This window comes from Oncorhynchus gorbuscha, linkage group LG24, assembly GCF_021184085.1.
Source record: "Oncorhynchus gorbuscha isolate QuinsamMale2020 ecotype Even-year linkage group LG24, OgorEven_v1.0, whole genome shotgun sequence".
Taxonomy (NCBI): domain Eukaryota; kingdom Metazoa; phylum Chordata; class Actinopteri; order Salmoniformes; family Salmonidae; genus Oncorhynchus; species Oncorhynchus gorbuscha.
The window spans coordinates 41,678,801-41,700,404 of NC_060196.1; the positions used below are offsets into that span (position 1 = coordinate 41,678,801).

General features: G+C 40.6%; 1 protein-coding gene across 1 annotated transcript; it reads left to right on the forward strand.

Moving 5' to 3' along the window:
• Positions 1 to 10,725: 10,725 nt before the first annotated feature.
• irx1b (iroquois homeobox 1b) lies at positions 10,726 to 15,101 on the forward strand. The gene is made up of 5 exons (XM_046327330.1): positions 10,726 to 11,162; positions 12,339 to 12,581; positions 12,845 to 13,607; positions 14,238 to 14,298; positions 14,728 to 15,101. Exons 1-5 carry the CDS (start codon positions 10,929 to 10,931, stop codon positions 14,777 to 14,779), a joined length of 1,353 nt encoding a protein of 450 aa, XP_046183286.1. The 5' UTR covers positions 10,726 to 10,928; the 3' UTR covers positions 14,780 to 15,101.
• Positions 15,102 to 21,604: the final 6,503 nt, after the last annotated feature.

The window sequence follows — 21,604 nt, forward strand, 5'->3', positions numbered from 1 at the left end:
CCACGCAGAATTAACCCTGTAACCACGCAGAATTAACCCTGTAACCACGCAGAATTAACCCTAACCACACAGAATTAACCCTGTAACCATGCAGAATTAACCCTTAACCACGCAGAATTAACCCTGTAACCACACAGAATTAACCCTGTAACACGCAGAATTAACCCTGTAACCACGCAGAATTAACCCTGTAACCACGCAGAATTAACCCTGTAACCACGCAGAATGAACACTATAACCACATAACCACAGAATTAACCCTGTAACCACGCAGACTTAAATTAACAGAATTAACCTGTAACCACGCAGAATTAACACTGTAACCATGCAGAATTAACACTATAACCACGCAGAATTAACCCTGTAACCACACGGAATTAACCCTGTAACCATGAGGAATTAACCCTGTAACCATGCAGAATTAACACTATAGCCACGCAAAATTAACATTATAATCACACAGAATTAACACTATAACCATGCAGAATTAACCCTGTAACCACGCAGAATTAACCCTGTAACCACGCAGAATTAACCCTGTAACCACACAGAATTAACCCTGTAACAACCCAGAATTAACCCTTTAACCACGCAGAATGAACCCTGTAACCATGCAGAATGCCCTGTAACCATGTAACACTTTAACCAGCAGAATTAACCCTGTAACCATGCAGTAAATTAACCCTGTAACCACTTAGAATTAACACTATAACCACGCAGAATTAACACTATAACCACGCAGAATGAACACTATAACCACTTAGAATTAACCCTGTAACCACACAGAATTAACACCTGTAACCACACAGAATTGCAGAATTAACCATATAACCACGCAGAATTAACTGTAACCGCAGAATTAACCCTGTAACCACGCAGAATTAACCCTGTAACCACACAGAATTAACCCTGTAACCACGCAGAATTAACCCTGTAACCACGCAGAATGAACACTATAACACACAGAATTAACCCTGTAACCATGCAGAATTAACCCTGTAACCACGCAGAATTAACCCTATAACCACGCAGAATTAAATTAACACTAACACTATAACCACGCAGAATTAACACTATAAACCATGCAGAATTAACCCTGTAACCACGCAGAATTAACACTATAACCACGCAGAATTAAACTATAACCAGAATTAACCCTGTAACCACAGAATTAACCTGTAACCACGCAGAATTAACCCTGTAACCCGCAGAATTAACCCTGTAACCACGCAGAATTAACCCTGTAACCACACAGAATTAACCCTAACCACTGTAACCACACGGAATTAACCTGTAACCATGCAGAATTAACCCTGTAACCATGCAGAATTAACACTATAACCACGCAGAATTAACCCTATAACCAACAGAATTAACCCTGTAACCACAGAATTAACCACGCAGAATTAACCCTGTAACCACGCAGAATTAACCCTGTAACCTGTAACCACGCAGAATTAACCCGCAGAATTAACCACGCAGAATTAACCCTGAATTAACCCTGTAACTACGCAGAAGAATTAACCACGCAGAATTAACCCTGTAACCATGCAGAATTAACCCTGTAACCACGCAGAATTAACCCTGTAACCACGCAGAATTAACACTATAACCACGCAGAATTAACCCTGTAACAGAATTAACACACGCAGAATTAACCCTGTAACCACACGGAATTAACCACACAGAATTAACCCTGTAACCACGCAGAATTAAACACAGAATTAACCCTGTAACCATGAGGAATTAATTAACATAGCCACGCAAAATTAACATTATACCACACAGAATTAACACTATAACCACCCTGTAACCAGCAGAATTAACCCTGTTACCCTGTAACCACGCAGAATTAACCACAGAATTAACCCTTTAACCACGCAGAATAACCACGCAGAATTAACCCTGTAACCACGCAGAATTAACCCTGTAACCACGCAGAATTAACCCTGTAACCACGCAGAATTAACCCTGTAACCACACAGAATTAACCCTGTAACCATGCAGAATTAACCCTGTAACCACGCAGAATTAACCCTGTAACCATGCAGAACCCTTAACCACTAACCCTGTAACCATGCAGAATTAACCCTGTAACCACGCAGAATTAACACTATAACCACGCAGAATTAACCCTATAACCACACAGAATTAACCCTGTAACCACACGGAATTAACCCTGTAACCACGCAGAATTAACCCTGTAACCACGCAGAATTAACACTATAACCACAGAATTAACCTATAACCAGAATTAACCCTGTAACCACGCAGAATTAACCCTGTAACCACGCAGAATTAACACTATAACCACGCAGAATTAACCCTGTAACCACGCAGAATTAACACTATAACCACGCAGAATTAACATATGCAGAATTAACCCTAAAACAACGCAGAATTAACCATGCAGAATTAACCCTGTAACCACGCAGAATTAACACTGTAACCACGCAGAATTAACCCTATAACCACTTAAGAATGCAGAATTAACCCTGTAATTAACCCACACAGAATTAACCCTGTAACCACACAGAACTGTAACCACGCAGAATTAACCCTGTAACCACACAGAATTAACCCTGTAACCACGCATTAACCCTGTAATTAACCCTGTAACCACACAGAATTAACCCTATAACCACGCAGAATTAACCCTGTGAATTAACCCTGTAACCATGCAGAATTAACCCTGTAACCATGCAGAATTAACACTATAACCACGCAGAATTAACCCTATAACCACACAGAATTAACACTATAACCATGCAGAATTAACCCTGTAACCACGCAGAATTAACCCTGAATTAACCACCGCAGAATTAACCCTGTAACCACACAGAATTAACCCTGTAACAACCCAGAATTAACCCTTTAACCACGCAGAATTAACCCTGTAACCACACAGAATTAACCCTGTAACCACGCAGAATTAACCCTGTAAACCAGAATTAACGCAGAATTAACATGCAGAATTAACCCTGTAACCACGCAGAATTAATGTAAACACAGAATTAACCCTGTAACCACACAGAATTAACACTAACCCTGTAACCACGCAGAATTAACCCTGTAACCACGCAGAATTAACCCTGTAACCACGCAGAATTAACCCTGTAACCATGCAGAATTAACACTATAGCCACGCAAAATTAACATTATAACCACACAGAATTAACACTATAACCATGCAGAATTAACCCTGTAACCACGCAGAATTAACCCTGTGTAACCCAGCATAATTAACCCTGTAACCACACAGAATTAACCCTGTAACAACAGAATTAACCCTTTAACCACGCAGAATTAACCCTGTAACCATGCAGAATTAACCCTGTAACCATGCAGAATTAACCTGTAACCACTAGAATTAACACTATAACCACGCAGAATTAACACTATAACCACGCAGAATTAATTAACCACTTGCAGAATTAACCCTGTAACCACGCAGAATTAACACTATAACCACGCAGAATTAACACTGTAACCACGCAGAATTAACCCTATAACCACGCAGAATTAACCCTGTAACCACACAGAATTAACCCTGTAACCACACGCAGAATTAACCCACGCAGAATTAACCCTATAACCACTTAGAATTAACCCTGTAACCACGCAGAAGAATTAACCCTGTAACCACGCAGAATTAACCCTATAACCACGCAGAAACCACGCAGAATTAACACTGTAACCATGCAGAATTAACCCTGTAACCATGCAGAATTAACACTATAACCACGCAGAATTAACATTATAACCACACAGAATTAACCCTTAAACCCGCAGAATTAACCATGCAGAATTAACCCTGTAACCACGCAGAATTAACCCTGTAACCACGCAGAATTAACCCTGTAACCACACAGAATTAACCCTGTAACCATGCAGAATTAACCCTGTAACCACGCAGAATTAACACTATAACCACGCAGAATTAACCCTGTAACCACACGGAGTTAACCCTGTAACCATGCAGAATTAACCCTGTAACCACGCAGAATTAACCCTGTAACCACGCAGAATTAACCCTGTAACCACGCAGAATTAACACTATAACCACTTAGAATTAACCCTGTAACCATGCAGAATTAACCCTGTAACCACGCAGAATTAACCCTATAACCACGCAGAATTAACCCTTAACCACACAGAATTAACCTATAACCACGCAGAATTAACCCTGTAACCACGCAGAATTAACCCTTAAGAATTAACCCTGTAACCACGCAGAATTAACCCTGTAACCACGCAGAATTAACCCTGTAACCACGCAGAATTAACCCTGTAACCACGCAGAATTAACCCTGTAACTGTAACCACGCAGAATTAACCCTGTAACCACGCAGAATTAACCCTGTAACCACGCAGAATTAACCCTGTAACCACAGAATTAACCCTTAACAGAATTAACCCTGTAACCACGCAGAATTAAATAACCACGCAGAATTAACACTATAACCACGCAGAATTAACCCTGTAACCACGCAGAATTAACCCTGTAACCACGCAGAATTAACCCTGTAACCACGCAGAATTAACCCTATAACCACACAGAATTAACCTATAACCACGCAGAATTAACCCCCAGAATTAACCCTAACCACGCAGAATTAACACTATAACCACGCAGAATTAACCCTGTAACCACGCAGAATTAACCCTGTAACCATGCAGAATTAACCCTGTAACCACGCAGAATTAACACAGAATTAATTAACCACTATAACCATGCAGAATTAACCTGTAACCAGAATTAACCCTGTAACCACGCAGAATTAACCCTGTAACCACACAGAATTAACCCTGTAACCACGCAGAATTAACCCTGTAACCACGCAGAATTAACCCTGTAACCACGCAGAATTAACACTATAACCACGCAGAATTAACCCTGTAACCACACAGAATTAACCCTGTAACCATGCAGAATTAACCCTGTAACCATGCAGAATTAACCCTGTAACCACGCAGAATTAACACTATAACAACGCAGAATTAACCTATAACCACGCAGAATTAACTGTAACGCAGAATTAACCACTGTAACCACGCAGAATTAACCCTGTAACCACGCAGAATTAACCCTGTAACCACCACTGTAACCACGCAGAATTAACCTGTAACCACGCAGAATTAACCCTGTAACCACGCAGAATTAACCCTGTAACCACAGAATTAACCCTGTAAATGCAGAATTAACCCTGTAACCACGCAGAATTAACCCTGTAACCACGCAGAATTAACCCTGTAACCAGAATTAACAGAATTAACCCTGTAACCCGCAGAATTAACCCTGTAACACGCAGAATAACTATAACGCAGAATTAACCCTATAACCACTGTAACCACGCAGAATTAACGCAGAATTAACCCTGTAACCACGCAGAATTAACACTATAACCACGCAGAATTAACCCTGTAACCACACAGAATTAACCCTGTAACCCTGCAGAATTAACCATGCAGAATTAACCCTGTAACCACGCAGAATTAACCCTGTAACCACACAGAATTAACCCTGTAACCATGCAGAATTAACCCTGTAACCACGCAGAATTAACCCTGTAACCACGCAGAATTAACCCTGTAACCACACGGAATTAACCCTGTAACAACCCAGAATTAACCCTGTAACCACACAGAATTAACCCTGTAACCACCCAGAATTAACCCTGTAACCACGCAGAATTAACCCTGTAACCACACAGAATTAACCCTGTAACCATGCAGAATGCAGAATTAACCCTGTAAACCACAGAATTAACACTTAACCACTTAGAATTAACACTATGCAGAATTAACCCTGTAACCACGCAGAATTAACCCTGTAACCACACGGAATTAACCCTGTAACCACCCAGAATTAACCCTGTAACCACGCAGAATTAACACTATAACCACGCATAATTAACACTATAACCACGCAGAATTAACCCTGTAACCACGCTATAACCACCGCAGAATTAACCCTGTAACCACATGCAGAATTAACCCTTAAACGCAGAATTAACCCTGTAACCACACAGAATTAACAGAATTAACCCTGTAACCATGCAGAATTAACCTGTAACCACGCAGAATTAACCCACGCAGAATTAACCCTGTAACCACACGGAATTAACCCTGTAACAGAATTAATGCAGAATTAACCCTGTAACCACGCAGAATTAACCCTGTAACCACGCAGAATTAACCCTGTAACCACGCAGAATTAACACTATAACAACGCAGAATTAACCCTGTAACCACGCAGAATTAACCCTGTATCCGCGCAGAATTAACCCTGTAAACACGCAGAATTAACCCTGTAACCACGCAGAATTATCCCTGTAACAGAATTAACCCTGTAAACACGCAGAATTAACCCTGTAACCACGCAGAATTATCCCTGTAACAACGCAGAATTAACCCTGTAACCACGCAGAATTAACTCTATAACCACGCAGAGTTAACCCTGTAACCATGCAGAATTAACACTATAACCATACAGAATTTACCCTGTAACCATTCAGAATTAACCCTGTAACCATGCAGAATTAACACTATAACCACGCAGAATTAACACTATAACCACGCAGAATTAACACTATAACCACGCAGAATTAACCCTGTAACCACGCAGAATTAACCCTGTAACCACACGGAATTAACCCTGTAACCACGCAGAATTAATGCATCAAAAATAGACGCTCATCTATAACACGTCGAATTTCAAAGGTAACTATGAGATCTTGTTGACTTCAATATGTATCACATAAAGTATATCAGAGTGGGTCCCTTGCAACTCTTCAGGATACAAACCCTTAAGAGATGCAATTTCTACTAATGATATGGTATGCCTTTGGATTCCATTGAAACGGTAGCAGTACTTGGGAACAATAGTTGGAAGTGGAGGAGTGTTTTGTGACTCAGAGAGGAGCTCTTATCTAATAAATCTATATGTGTTATGATTAAATCACACCTGAAATCTGTCACTTCTTATCTCAAGTTATCTGACAGACTGAGAAACAGATACAGACACTTAAACCTGGTATTCCCTTGCTGCCCTTGTGCTACTGTGACTCGCCAATGTATAAATACCAGATAATTAGTTGACTGTAAAATAGAGAATAACTTTCGATCTTTGAACTGGCAGATTTAGTGCCTCTGGAAATTACTTCAGAGTTCAAGCTAAGTAAGAGGTACATTTTAAAAACTGTGTGTGTGTCTTCCTCACTATAAGTTATTCCTTTGTCTGAGCACAGGACTCAGAGGGTAATGGGAGGGAGTGGGATTCAGCCTCCTGAGGATCCTAGAGCCACAGCCTACATACAGAAAGGGAGAGCGGGGAAAAGGGAAAGAGACAGAGAGAGGGAGGATTGGAGGGAGGGAGGATTGGAGGGAGGGTCGGGGCCAGAAGAAATATTTGGTAGTCTTAGCAGGTTCACGTTAAAAGGCCGGGATGGGCGCTCTGCGTACACACACACACACACACTCTGAATACACAAGCAGGCCAAGGGAGGCTGTGAAGTTGAATGGCATAGCTCAAAGCCTTTCTCCTCTCCCCCTCCTCCTCTCTGTCCTCCTCTCCCTCTCTCTTTTTCCAAACCGCCAAACCGTTCTCCCTCCTTTCTCCAGCTCAGAGGAATTCATTAACTCACTCTCCACAGAGACACTATGGAAATCAAGAGTCTACAAAGGGAGAGAGAGAGAGAGAGAGAGAGAGAGAGAGAGAGAGAGAGAGAGAGAGAGAGAGAGAGAGAGAGAGAGAGAGAGAGAGAGAGAGGGAGAGGGTGGTGAGAGAGAGAGAGAGAGAGAGAGAGAGAGAGAGAGAGAGAGAGAGAGAGAGAGAGAGAGAGAGAGAGAGAGAGAGAGAGGGAGGGAGGGAGGGAGGGAGGGAGGGAGGGAGGGAGGGAGGGAGGGAGGGAGGGAGGGAGGGAGGGAGGGAGGGAGGGAGGGAGGGAGAGGGAGAGAGAGAGAGAGAGAGAGAGAGAGAGAGAGAGAGAGAGAGAGAGAGAGAGAGAGAGAGAGAGAGAGAGCGAGAGAGAGAGAGAGAGAGGGAGGGCTATATTATCCTATTAGATGGTGGATGTGTTTAGTTTCCTTCGTCTGTCATGAGAGAGGCATTAATTTGAAGTGATGAACTCACACGCGAGAGAGAGAGAGAAAGAAAGAATGAAAGAAGAAAGAAAGAAAGAGAGGGAAAGATAAATAGATAGACAAATGAGGGGAATGAGAAAGAGAAGGTGGAAGAGAGCGAGAGAAAGAGGGAGATAGAGAGAGGAGGGGGAAGGAGAGAGGGAGTGAGAGAGAAAGTGAGAGAGAGATGGTGGGTGAGAGTCTTTAACGTTGCTCTTTTATGGAGCTGGAATGGATTCCCCTGGCTCCACTTACCTTAGCAATGAGGATATAACCACTTTCCATGAATGCCATTTAAAATGCCATGGAGTTTAAGCATCCATCACACACACACACACACACACATACACACAACACTGCTACCCCCAGCACTGCTCGTCATAATGTGTATTTAGAAAACAGCTTTGAGATTCATGAGCCGAGCCCTGGGTGCCAGAGCTGGAATATAAACTTTGAGTGTGTGTGTGTGTGTGTGTGTGTGTGTGTGTGTGTGTGTGTGTGTGTGTGTGTGTGTGTGTGTGTGTGTGTGTGTGTGTGTGTGTGTGTGTGTGTGTGTGTGTGTGTGTGTGTGTGTGTGTGTGTGTGTGTGTGTGTGTGTGTGTGTGTGTGTGTGTGTGTGTGTGTGTGTGTGGCAGCTAGGGGTTTGCCAGCTCAGAGTGAGCTTTAAACACTGTAATTAAATCATTAGGGTCTTCTCAGTGCTTCACAGCACAGGGCAGAGAGGAGAGGGGAGGAGAGAGAGAGGGAGGGAGAAAGAGATGGAGAGGAGAGGATAGTGGAGGAAAGAGCGAAATATGGAAAAGGAGGGAGAGAATGAGAGAGAGGGGAGAGAGGGGAGGGAAGAGAGATAGGAAAGCTCGCCAGCCCTCCATACCCAGCCATCCTCATCAGCTAGTCCACCGTGAAATGATGAATCTGTGTTTAGGAGGATCACTAATTACTAATCTAACATCTGATGGAGTCCACATCCAGGGGGCTACAGGAGGGGTGTATGAGGGTACAGGGGCACAAAACAGGGTGCTAAACCTCATTAGATGTGTGTGTGTGTGTGTGTGTGTGTGTGTGTGTGTGTGTGTGTGTGTGTGTGTGTGTGTGTGTGTGTGTGTGTGTGTGTGTGTGTGTGTGTGTGTGTGTGTGTGTGTGTGTGTGTGTGTGTGTGTGTGTGTGTGTGTGTGTGTGTGTGTGTGTGTGTGTGTGTGTGTGTGTGTGTGTGTGTGTGTGTGTGTGTGTGTGCAGGTTTTAGAGTAGCCTACATGTATCTCTTTTTGAATAAAGGGATCAGGATTATTTCATTGAAGTGTAGTGCAGACAGGGATTATGATTTAAAAAATGAAAGAGAAAGATTTCACCCTTTCACATTGTATGTATGTTGGTGGCATTTCATAGCCGTGCCACTGTTAATTAAATGGTGTTGATGACTGCTAATACAGCTGGCAATTGCACTCAACTTTCAGTACATTTCTCAAATAAATTTAACAAATTTCCCATGTCTGAAACATGAAATCCTAAATGTTACATGGTTTGGAAGGTTAGGTTTGAAATTCGGACTAGATTAATCTTGTGAAAACTCGTTGATAAATATATCTAACTCATATATAGTTATAAATTATGTAAACATTCTGCCTAGGTAGATGTATTTTCCTATTTAGCCTACTAGAATCTCTCAACATCTGTTTTCCTTCCATGGACAGACCTCGTGTCTCATATCTACACAATCATTTCCCTCTCCCTCCATCTCTATCTCACTCTTTACGCCCCTTCTATCTTGAATTGTAATCTTAAAATATGCTTCAGTGACTTCCGTCGATATCACCCGACATTCCGCGGTATCTGTTGCCGGCCGAGTCGACGCTTCCCTCGGCCATCTGGTGCCCATGCTGTCGCCGATACTCCTCTGGAGCGGTTCTAGGTCGCAGTCTCCCAGGACCACTTATATATTTAGACTTAATTATAATGTAGTGAGAAAGTATAATGCACCATAAGAGTAGTTAGGAAGAGTTTGGAAATAGATTTTTAAAAATGGTCTATGCTCAAATGAATGCAAAATGCTTTTGTTAAAGGTCTACATGATTTATTTATCGTAGGCCTATTTATTATATAATACACATTCTTGGATAAATGTATCATTATTGTTATTAAGCCAGTTGTTTTATAATCAGGTCTTCATACAATATTAATAGTATTGTTATTATTGTAGAATCCTTTTTGCTGTTTCTGTTGTTTGTTTTCATTGTTTATTTGAACACCCATTCAAAAGATGACAGAACGGTGATTATGAGAAAAGAGATCTCCCTTTATCTCTTACACACACACACACACACACACACACACACACACACACACACACACACACACACACACACACACACACACACACACACACACACACACACACACACACACACACACACACACACACACACACACACACACACACACACACACACACACACACACACACACACACACACACACACACACAGGACCCAGAGAAGGAACCAATGCACTGATCGCTTGCCCGGGGCATAGGAGGGGCTTGGTTGTTAAGCAGCCTGCCAATCATCCCGTCAGCTCTACTAGAGAGAGTCCTGCGGGGAGAGAGAGAGGCTTTACTGGGCGCTCAAGTGCCAAACTCATAACTACCATTGGAGCTTGCTGCGCTGACGGGGAGTGGGACTGTCTGTCTGACTGACTACCCGTGATTTGTAATTTAGACATCCTTATCTTTCTGGGAAACTGGGAATTCCTCCTATTTTCCTTTCCTCCCTTGTGACACGGAATTTATTGCGCCTTTCTCTACGGACATGTCTTTCTCGCAGCTGGGGTACCCCCAGTTTCTAAGTGGCTCCCAGGAGGTTTATGGGGGCGACCGGGCCGGCTCTGGCCGGGATGGAGGCGCCGAGAGCGGCGTGAATCAGGCAGCTACTGCCGCTGCTGTTAGCTCGATGCTGGGGATGTATGGTAACCCGTGGGCGGCTCAGAACTACAGCGCGTTTCTCCCCTACAGCGGTGCAGACCTCGCCCTCATATCGCAAATGGTAGGAGAAACGGTTTCTTGGAACGTAGAATTGGAACTTTGTTCGAGTGGTTGTTTCTCAAATGTTGATTGAATGTGCAGGCCAGTTAAATACATGCAAGTGGATTGCCTTTAAGGATAGGAAAGTTTCATATTCTAATATAATGGGATTGTAATAGGGAAAATGTTTTATATTTTGAGCTCTTTTCAATCATGTTTTTCGGAACTGAAATGTCTTGTCCTTGAAATAAGGACAAAAAGAGTTTATGGGATTTTCTGATTTATTATTCATGGCACAATACCAAAAGTCTAAATGTGAATCATTAAAACAAATCGTTTGCATATTTTCATTGGGTAGCTTATTTCGACAATAAGATAAAAGTAATTTTAAATTTCCTCAGAAATATTAAGATTAGATTAAACAAACAATTAGACATGAGAGAGATTAGCCTAAGTGATGGCTGAATTATACATTATTTTCCATATAAAATACATCTCATAATTAATTAGCAATTTGATAAAATATTAAGTTTCATTTACATTTAACATTACATTACATTTACATTTAAGTCATTTAGCAGACGCTCTTATCCAGAGCGACTTACAAATTGGTGCATTCACCTTATGACATCCAGTGGAACAGTCACTTTACAATAGTGCATCTAAATCTTAAAGGGGGGGGGTGAGGATTACTTTATCCTATTTATATACCCATATTGTCAATTATGTAGAATTATTTAGGCTAATATTTAAAGTTTGAGGAATTGACCAAAATAAGACCTATTGTAGGCTATAATAAATTGGAGATATCGGTGCTTGTATGAAAAAGCCAGAAACAAAATCTCCATAACTTAGACAAAATAACAATAGCCAAATTGTCGTTAATTAACTGGTCGTTAATTATTTTAGGAGATAGCCTACACAGTGTGAGATCACACTGGAATTGTGACATCATTGTTTATCAGGACTTGTGAGATTCAGTTTCACCTTTCAAAACAAACTCATACTGAGCGAACTGGTATGGGGTAGTTTTTCAACATTACCCTACAGTCATAATACCCAGGATACTGTAAACTTATTTTGTGTTGGAAAATCAATAAAGGCCTACAAATTGGATAAAAACAAATAGGCCTCGAACTATTACATTTTTGGAGAGACAAACATTGCATATATTTCTACCACTATTTCTGTCCCCCAGAACTCCCAGTATGATCTGAAGGACAGCCCCGGAGTTCACCCGGGAGGTCTGGCTGTTCACACCGGCGCGGGGTTCTACCCGTATGGCCAGTATGGCTACGGCGACCCGAACCGAGCCAAGGCCGCCACCAGGGAGACCACCAGCACTCTGAAGGCCTGGCTGCAGGAGCACCAGAAGAACCCGTATCCCACCAAGGGAGAGAAGATCATGCTGGCCATCATTACCAAGATGACACTTACACAGGTATATAGGGATAAAGGTTTCTACTGCTATGGGGGATAAAATAGGTTTAGGCCAGGAGTATTTCTACTAGGCCTACATGATTTGACCTGGAAAACTCCGGGCCCTGCCATACTTTAAATATGTCTGCCTGTCAGTGTGTTTTGCCTGTGCTGTTCTCATGTCTGCCAGTTTAATATATAATAATTTGATTAATGACTAACCTAATTCTGAATATTTTTAATAAAGGATCAACAGTATATAAATTAATTCCTTCGTCCGCCCAGGTGTCCACGTGGTTCGCCAACGCGCGCAGGCGTCTGAAGAAGGAGAACAAGGTGACGTGGGGCCGCAGCGCGGAGGACCGGGATGGACGGATCTTCAGTAGTGACAATGAGGACGAGCCTGAGAAACAGGAGAGCGAGGATGAAGAGGACGAGGAGATCGATTTAGAGAGTATCGACATTGATAAAGTCGAGAACCGTGGAGATCAGAGGGAAGGGGAGGGAGAGGGGAAGCTGGCATCGGATTCGAGTAGCTTGGAGAGCCAGAGGAAGCTGTCTGTTGAAGCCCTCAGAGGCATGGAGGGTCCAATTTCTCTCATCAAGGCGCCGGTTGGTGCCTGTAAAAACGCAGTGGATCTTTCCCCCAATGGACCGGGGTGCCAGAGGCCCCCACAGAACAAACCCAAAATCTGGTCTCTGGCGGAGACAGCCACAAGCCCCGACAGTTCCCATAAACCTTCCCCGGCTGCCTCAGCTCCTCACGCGGCCACGTCTCCCTCCCACCACCCGGCCCTACTCCCGGGTCATGGAATATACACTTGCCAGATAGGGAAGCAGCTCCACAACTGGGCCAACGCAGCGTTCCTCAGTGCCAACTCTCTTCTGGGCGTCAGGTCGCTTCTCAGCACGGCAAACCCAGCTGGACACCACATGCCTCTCCATGGCGCACTGAAGCGTCAGGACGCAAGGGCGACGCAGGCTTCAGGGGCATCCGAGGACGAGAGTGGAGATGAGTCTTCGGAGAGCTTCAGTCCAAAGCGAGATGGTATGTATTGTAGTGTAGCCTAGGCCTGCATATGTTTATGATTGTGAATCGAGGCTATTTTTCATCTGCTTGGAAATTAATAACAGTCTCATGAATTCGGCCCAGTGTTCTTCTTCAGTTGTCCAAATAACAATTTCCACATATGACACACTATTTTGATCTAACACTCATTTTAATTCATGTTGTGTATTGTGATATTTCTGAAAACTAACATTTGGCTATATAAATCAGCTATAGCCTAGAGCCTAATAAACAATACATTCATTTCGAAGCGGTCACAGGCCTACAACAACACACAAATACTGTGGAGTGGCTAACAGGTGTGCCATCTCGATTAATTAGCTAAGTGCTCTGCCATATATGACAATGACTTTAAATTAAATCCCAAATTGAAGAGCATTGGGTGACCGTGGCACTCCAAAATGTTTTTTTTTAAAGGACAAAAAGATGTAATCTCATTTCACCGTTTTAATATCGGCTGGGCAGTCTAACGTGTTTCGGCAGTTATGCCTTCATCAAAGCATCACTCAAATACTATTGCATTAAAAACAGGCTTAACTTAATTCAAAATAGGTCTACTAAGTATATTGATTATTTTACTGATTTGCCTGATTGTTTATTTGTTTACAGATGACGTGAATATTCGCAGGTCTGGTTCGCCGAAGTCTCCCTTCCAGCTGATCACCGACAGGTAAGATATTTCAAACCTCATTGTGACATTATGTCAAGTGTCATCTATATTATAATCATCCGGTAGGCCTAAATGAACCTTTTAACCCGCCGTTAAAGGCCGTTTCACCTGACGGAATGGCTTGTCACAGCTCGAGCTCATAAATCATCTGAAGAGATCTAATCGGTCTAGTTTAACGGCTTTTAACGCCTCACTAGACACCGTTTAATACGGCCAACAGGGGTGGAACGGGCGCCATTGACTTATCATCGTTCACGCAATTTAAATAATCTACCCTCAATTTATTCACGCCTTGCCAGTGAATACACATATGTTGAGGGAGGATATGAAATAGGCCTGATAGCAATATCGTTATAGGAAATGAATTATTCAATGTCACACTCATTTAAATTTTCTGACGTTTGTATTTTCTTTTCTCTTCATCAAAAGATCTCACCACGGAACCGCGCAACGCGCTCTCTCGACCATTTCCACAATATGAAGAGTGAAGAGTTATCATCGGAGAATAATCTGGAATAATTATTTAACGAAGAACAATTTATCGAATAGTCTACTATTTTTGAGAGTGAAACATAAGATTCAACTCGTCAGATTTTAAAACAGTAGGCCTATATGATGCGAGACAAGATTCATAGCCTATAGGCCTGTTTTTGATCACACACATGTTCCGTATTGCCATTTATACTGGCAATGTTTGTCTTTGCTGTGTATGTTTGTTTTCTGTTTTATTTTCTATGAAAAAGTTATCGACATGTAAATAATTTGTTTAAAGGATATATTTTTGAGAAATAAACTTAATCGTGGTCATAGACTTTGATTTATTTTTATATTCTTCATCCAGTAGCCTAAGCCTACAGTCTTATCAAATATATCGTTTTCCATTTTGCATGATTTACAACGATGATGATGATAAACCATAGCCAGCCAATATTACATCATTGGGGCTGCAGGTAGCGTTTGACAGCGTTGGGATAGTAACTAAAAGGTTGCTGCTTCGAATGCCCGGGCTGATTTGGCGAAAAATCTTAACTCTAATTGCACCTGGATAAGAGCGTCTGCTAAAATAGCAAACATATAAATAATTGAAAATGTGTGCAGCATTTGGCCAATAACCCAATGTAACCGAAGCTCTTTAATTGGCTTTGTCATTCAGGTCAGGGATTATGTGAAAAAACGAGACAGCTAGGTAAACACTCACCATATGTACATTTGACATGTGAAGTGTTTCAAAAACCTTCGAAATTAATGTAAAGTGTTCCAAAAACATGAAATCGTGTGATTTTTCCACATTTTTCTGTACGAGTCTGCAACGACATTATTTCTTCAATGTGACTGTCTTGGTACTTTGGGTGCCAACATGGCGCTCATTCAAATTCTAAATGTGGAACGCAGTTTGCTTAAGTGTAGAGGCCTATTTCCCTGGCTCTCCACTCTCCCTCCCCACCTTTCATCCCGGATTAGCCTCTTAGAGCCCCGATGATGCAGCCTCTGAAATATGGATCAGAGAAGAGGAAAGGCCAACAGCCAGTATGGGGGCTGTGTGTGTGTGTGTGTGTGTGTGTGTGTGTGTGTGTGTGTGTGTGTGTGTGTGTGTGTGTGTGTGTGTGTGTGTGTGTGTGTGCGTGCGCGTGCGTGTGCGTGTGCGTGTGCGTGTGTGTGTGTGTGTGTGTGTGTGTGTGTGATATGGGGGTCACTCATGAAGCCATCGTGACCTCCACAAGCCCAGCAGGGTCTCAACAGCTTAGAAGAGAGAGAGAAAGAGAGAGAGAGAGAGAGAGAGAGAGACAGCGAGAGAGAAAGAGAGAGAGAGAGAGAGAGAGAGAGAGAACGAGGTCTGGGGGATAAAGGGAAGAAAAGGAGAGATGGGAGGGGGGGGGCATTTTTATCTCTATATCAAATTCTTTCTGGGTAACAATTAGGTACCTTACTGTGATTGTTTTCAATTAAAATGGTCAAAAAGAAACAAAAATAGCTTCTTAGCTAAGAGCAATTTCTCAAGCAAGAATCTTGCTAGGACTAACTGTTATTGGCAGAGAGGTTTAGAACTCTCTTATTGGTCTATTAACTCATTTACCGCCTGATGATGTCCCACCAAAAAAGCTGACATTTCAGCTCTTACACTAAAAGGGCATTATCATCATTTTCACAATTTAACAGTATTATTCCATTCTCATAGTGTGGAAATATATGTAAAACACAGAAAAATCAAATTTTGACTGCACTGGGCCTTTAAGGGGAGGCCAATACATGCCAAGGACACGAATGCCTACACAGCACATATTTGGGATGTGAGAAAGTCATGGTTGATTTATGCCATGTCACTGGTGTGTCACTGATGAATTAAGGGACAGCCTGAACACATTTGGAGAGACAGAGCAGCAACAGATCTCCATGTGTTATGCACTGGGCTAAACGCCACAACATTCTTACTGTCTTACTGTATTGATGATATACATATCTGATGTAGCCTGACACACATTTCATCATCCTAATCAAATGAGATCCAGGAGAATTGCACTTTTTGAATTTCATATATTGCACTGATTATCACTCTTGAGCTGATGCTTATTGACTGAGCATCGGGGAGAACAACGGCCTTCAACTGTGACTGTATTCACAATATAGCATGGTCTCGGAATTGTACTTTACCGCTTAAATATGTCGTGAGTAAAGGGTTTATATTGGGACAAAAATTGAATAATCAATTTATTTTAAAAAGTGTCTAATTTGTATCTAGAACTACAAGTACTGCATCTACAAACACATGTACTATAGCAGGGGAACTCAGGTACTATTTGAGAAGGTCCGGTTACACACAATTCCTAGGTGGCAAAGGCCCGGATGGATAATGTCATTTATTGGCGTAGTAACAAACCCCCACCTTGCAACCCATGCGACCCCAAACTTTCCACACCCCTCTTGTTGGCGGAGAGAACATTTTGCATTTTTAAAGCTAATTTCCCACAATTCTACACATTTTGATTTGTGCAGAGATCTTTTTGCTGTTTTAAAGCTCATGTCCTGCAATTCTACGTATTCCTCCAATTCTTATGTGTGTTTATATGATACCAGGGGTCGAAAGCTGACGAGTAAAATAAATAAATCAAATAAACTACATGTACTGAATCTACAACTAAATGTACTATATTATCTAGAACTAATGTATTATAGTATCTAGAACTATGTGTACTATAGTATCTAGAACTATGTGTACTATAGTATCTAGAACTACATGTACTATAGTAGTATGCAACTGGTCTCTTGTTTTCACAACCATAATGTATGAACAATATTCTGCTCTATTATATTTCACACACACACACACACACACACACACACACACACACACACACACACACACACACACACACACACACACACACACACACACACACACACACACACACACACACACACACACACACACACACACACACACACACACACACACACACACACACACACACACACACACACACACACACACACAGAGGTCGTTTATCAGAGGGCAATATTCAGGGATGGGCAGCTGTAGTTGACTTATGTGGTTTTAGTGGCACTGAGTCTGTAGATTGGCTGTGGTGACACTGAATTTAAACTCTGCTCTAATTGAACCCTGATCATAAACTGCTTATAAACTATTATAAGGTAGTTAGTTCACACTGAAACAAATGTTTAGTAATGTTGTTATATATTCAGTTAATGAAGACCATCAGGCCACCAGGCGTCTTGGTAATCATATTTCTTCTCATCTGACCTGCCTGGTTAAAGTAGATAAACGGTAAAGAAAATAAATAGGTGATATTAAATGGTGAATGATGTCATATATCAGGATGTCATATACTGTATGACTAAACTATGAACGTCAAACAGGGAGGGAAACGATCGTTCCACTTCCTTGGAAAAACAAACTCCTTTAAGTTAACGTAAATATGGAATGTGTAATGATATATATTATACTGGGTTAAATTGACTGTTTGTTATGTGCTATCAGCTACTGCACCTTGGCAGGTGTGCTGTCAGTCAAAGACAGAGGTCTGTGTGTGTGTAGGGAAGTCTGGATTTGGTGAAATGACACCTCAAACACAGTGGGAAATGAAAGGATGGAGGGTGAAGGATTGAGTATGTAGGGAAGGAGGGATAGAGGGATAGAGGGATGGATGGATGAATGTCATGGATCTTTCAACCTTATCATAGCCAGACACATCAGAGTGTGGTGGAAATGCTCAGCTAATGGTTTTTAGATTGATATTTAATACTATTGCAATGTGTAGTATTTCTATTCACTCCCAACAAGCATATTGTTTACCATTATTTAACCAGGTAGGTCAATAAACAACAGCGTCTTATTCTGAAATTGTAATCAGCTAAGGGGATTCTTCCTGTTATTTAGATAATACCTGAATAACCATTCTAATACTTTTTTGTATGATGTTTATGTTTTTGTGTGGACACTGAAAAGTGTCTGGCCGGGATTCAATCCGATCACAGGTTTTCAACAACGTGGCTTTAGGTCATTTCCAATTGAGCCCACATATGCAGCATTTACCGTGAATGCGGTCTCTGCGAACGCAGAAATATTGCCTTTGAAAGCATCATTGTCGACAATCCACGATTGGTTTGAATCCCGGCTTATATTAAATTATTGACCAGAATGATAATGTGAGAAGCAACAGAAGAGCCTAATAAATCAGTTCTAACTGGTAAGTATTAATAAATCAGTTTTAACTGGTAAGTATTAATAAATCAGTGTTAACTGGTAAGTATTAATAAATCAGTGTTAACTGGTAAGTATTAATAAATCAGTGTTAACTGGTAAGTATTAATAAATCAGTGTTAACTGGTAAGTATTAATAAATCAGTGTTAACTGGTAAGTATTAATAAATCAGTTCTAACTGGTAAGTATTAATAAATCAGTGTTAACTGGTAAGTATTAATAAATCAGTGTTAACTGGTACGTATTAATAAATCAGTGTTAACTGGTACGTATTAATAAATCAGTTGTTAACTGGTACATATTAATAAATCAGTGTTAACTGGTACGTATTAATAAATCAGTGTTAACTGGTATGTATTAATAAATCAGTGTTAACTGGTACATATTAATAAATCAGTGTTAACTGGTAAGTATTAATAAATCAGTGTTAACTGGTATGTATTAATAAATCAGTGTTAACTGGTAAGTATTAATAAATCAGTTCTAACTGGTAAGTATTAATAAATCAGTGTTAACTGGTACGTATTAATAAATCAGTGTTAACTGGTACATATTAATAAATCAGTTCTAACTGGTAAGTATTAATAAATCAGTGTTAACTGGTAAGTATTAATAAATCAGTGTTAACTGGTACGTATTAATAAATCAGTGTTAACTGGTACGTATTAATAAATCAGTTCTAACTGGTAAGTATTAATAAATCAGTGTTAACTGGTACGTATTAATAAATCAGTGTTAACTGGTATGTATTAATAAATCAGTGTTAACTGGTAAGTATTAATAAATCAGTGTTAACTGGTATGTATTAATAAATCAGTGTTAACTGGTAAGTATTAATAAATCAGTTCTAACTGGTAAGTATTAATAAATCAGTGTTAACTGGTATTAATAAATCAGTGTTAACTTAATAAATCAGTTCTAACTGGTAAGTATTAATAAATCAGTGTTAACTGGTATGTATTAATAAATCAGTGTTAACTGGTAAGTATTAATAAATCAGTGTTAACTGGTATGTATTAATAAATCAGTGTTAACTGGTAAGTATTAATAAATCAGTTCTAACTGGTAAGTATTAATAAATCAGTGTTAACTGGTACGTATTAATAAATCAGTGTTAACTGGTACGTATTAATAAATCAGTGTTAACTGGTACGTATTAATAAATCAGTGTTAACTGGTAAGTATTAATAAATCAGTGTTAACTGGTAAGTATTAATAAATCAGTGTTAACTGGTATGTATTAATAAATCAGTGTTAACTGGTACGTATTAATAAATCAGTGTTAACTGGTATGTATTAATAAATCAGTGTTAACTGGTAAGTATTAATAAATCAGTGTTAACTGGTAAGTATTAATAAATCAGTGTTAACTGGTAAGTATTAATAAATCAGTGTTAACTGGTAAGTATTAATAAATCAGTGTTAACTGGTACGTATTAATAAATCAGTGTTAACTGGTACATATTAATAAATCAGTTCTAACTGGTAAGTATTAATAAATCAGTGTTAACTGGTAAGTATTAATAAATCAGTGTTAACTGGTAAGTATTAATAAATCAGTGTTAACTGGTAAGTATTAATAAATCAGTGTTAACTGGTAAGTATTAATAAATCAGTGTTAACTGGTAAGTATTAATAAATCAGTGTTAACTGGTAAGTATTAATAAATCAGTGTTAACTGGTAAGTATTAATAAATCAGTGTTAACTGGTAAGTATTAATAAATCAGTGCTATATCAGGGTTATTCTACGGGGACAGCCGAAGAACCATTTTGGAACCCTTTTGTCTAAGAGTGCCTAAGTGTTAAAGTTAATACTGTCTTCTCTTAGCCTGGAGAATACAGTCTCACTGCAGAATCTGATATTTGTCCATAAACGTCACATTTTAAGGTTAAGTTTAGGAATTCATTCTGAAGGGTTAAGTTAAGAGTTATTGTTTGGGATATGCTTGCCCTAGAAAAATCCAAGCCAATTGATGGTAATAATGCTCACCGTTGCCCCTAGTGGCCAATTTTTAAATAATCGCCCGACATCCTGCTTACCTGTATGTATGTCGAATTCCGCAGTGGATCTTGAGTGACCTGGCTGAATATTAAGTGTTACCTAGCAGAGAGAGACGTGGGATAGGAGAGACCACTGTGTGTCCAGTGGGGGATGGATATCTATCCCATCATACCTTGCTTATCTGATGCTCTGGTGAAGACTTAATCCCTCCCCTCCTTCACGCTGGAGACATCTATATTACTGTTATCTCACACACACACACACACACACACACACACACACACACACACACACACACACACACACACACACACACACACACACACACACACACACACACACACACACACACACACACACACACACACACACACACACACACACACACACACACACACACACACACACACACATCTGAAGGAGTGGATCACTGTGTTTGAGGTGCCAATCTCTGAGGAGCAGCTGTAGCCTTAAGCCAATATGAAGATCCAAAGGAAGTCCCTCACTCTGACCTCCTCGCCCCACACACAGTGTACTGATCCTGGGGAACAAGAGGAGAGGAAGGGGGTGGGATCCAGTTAGCTA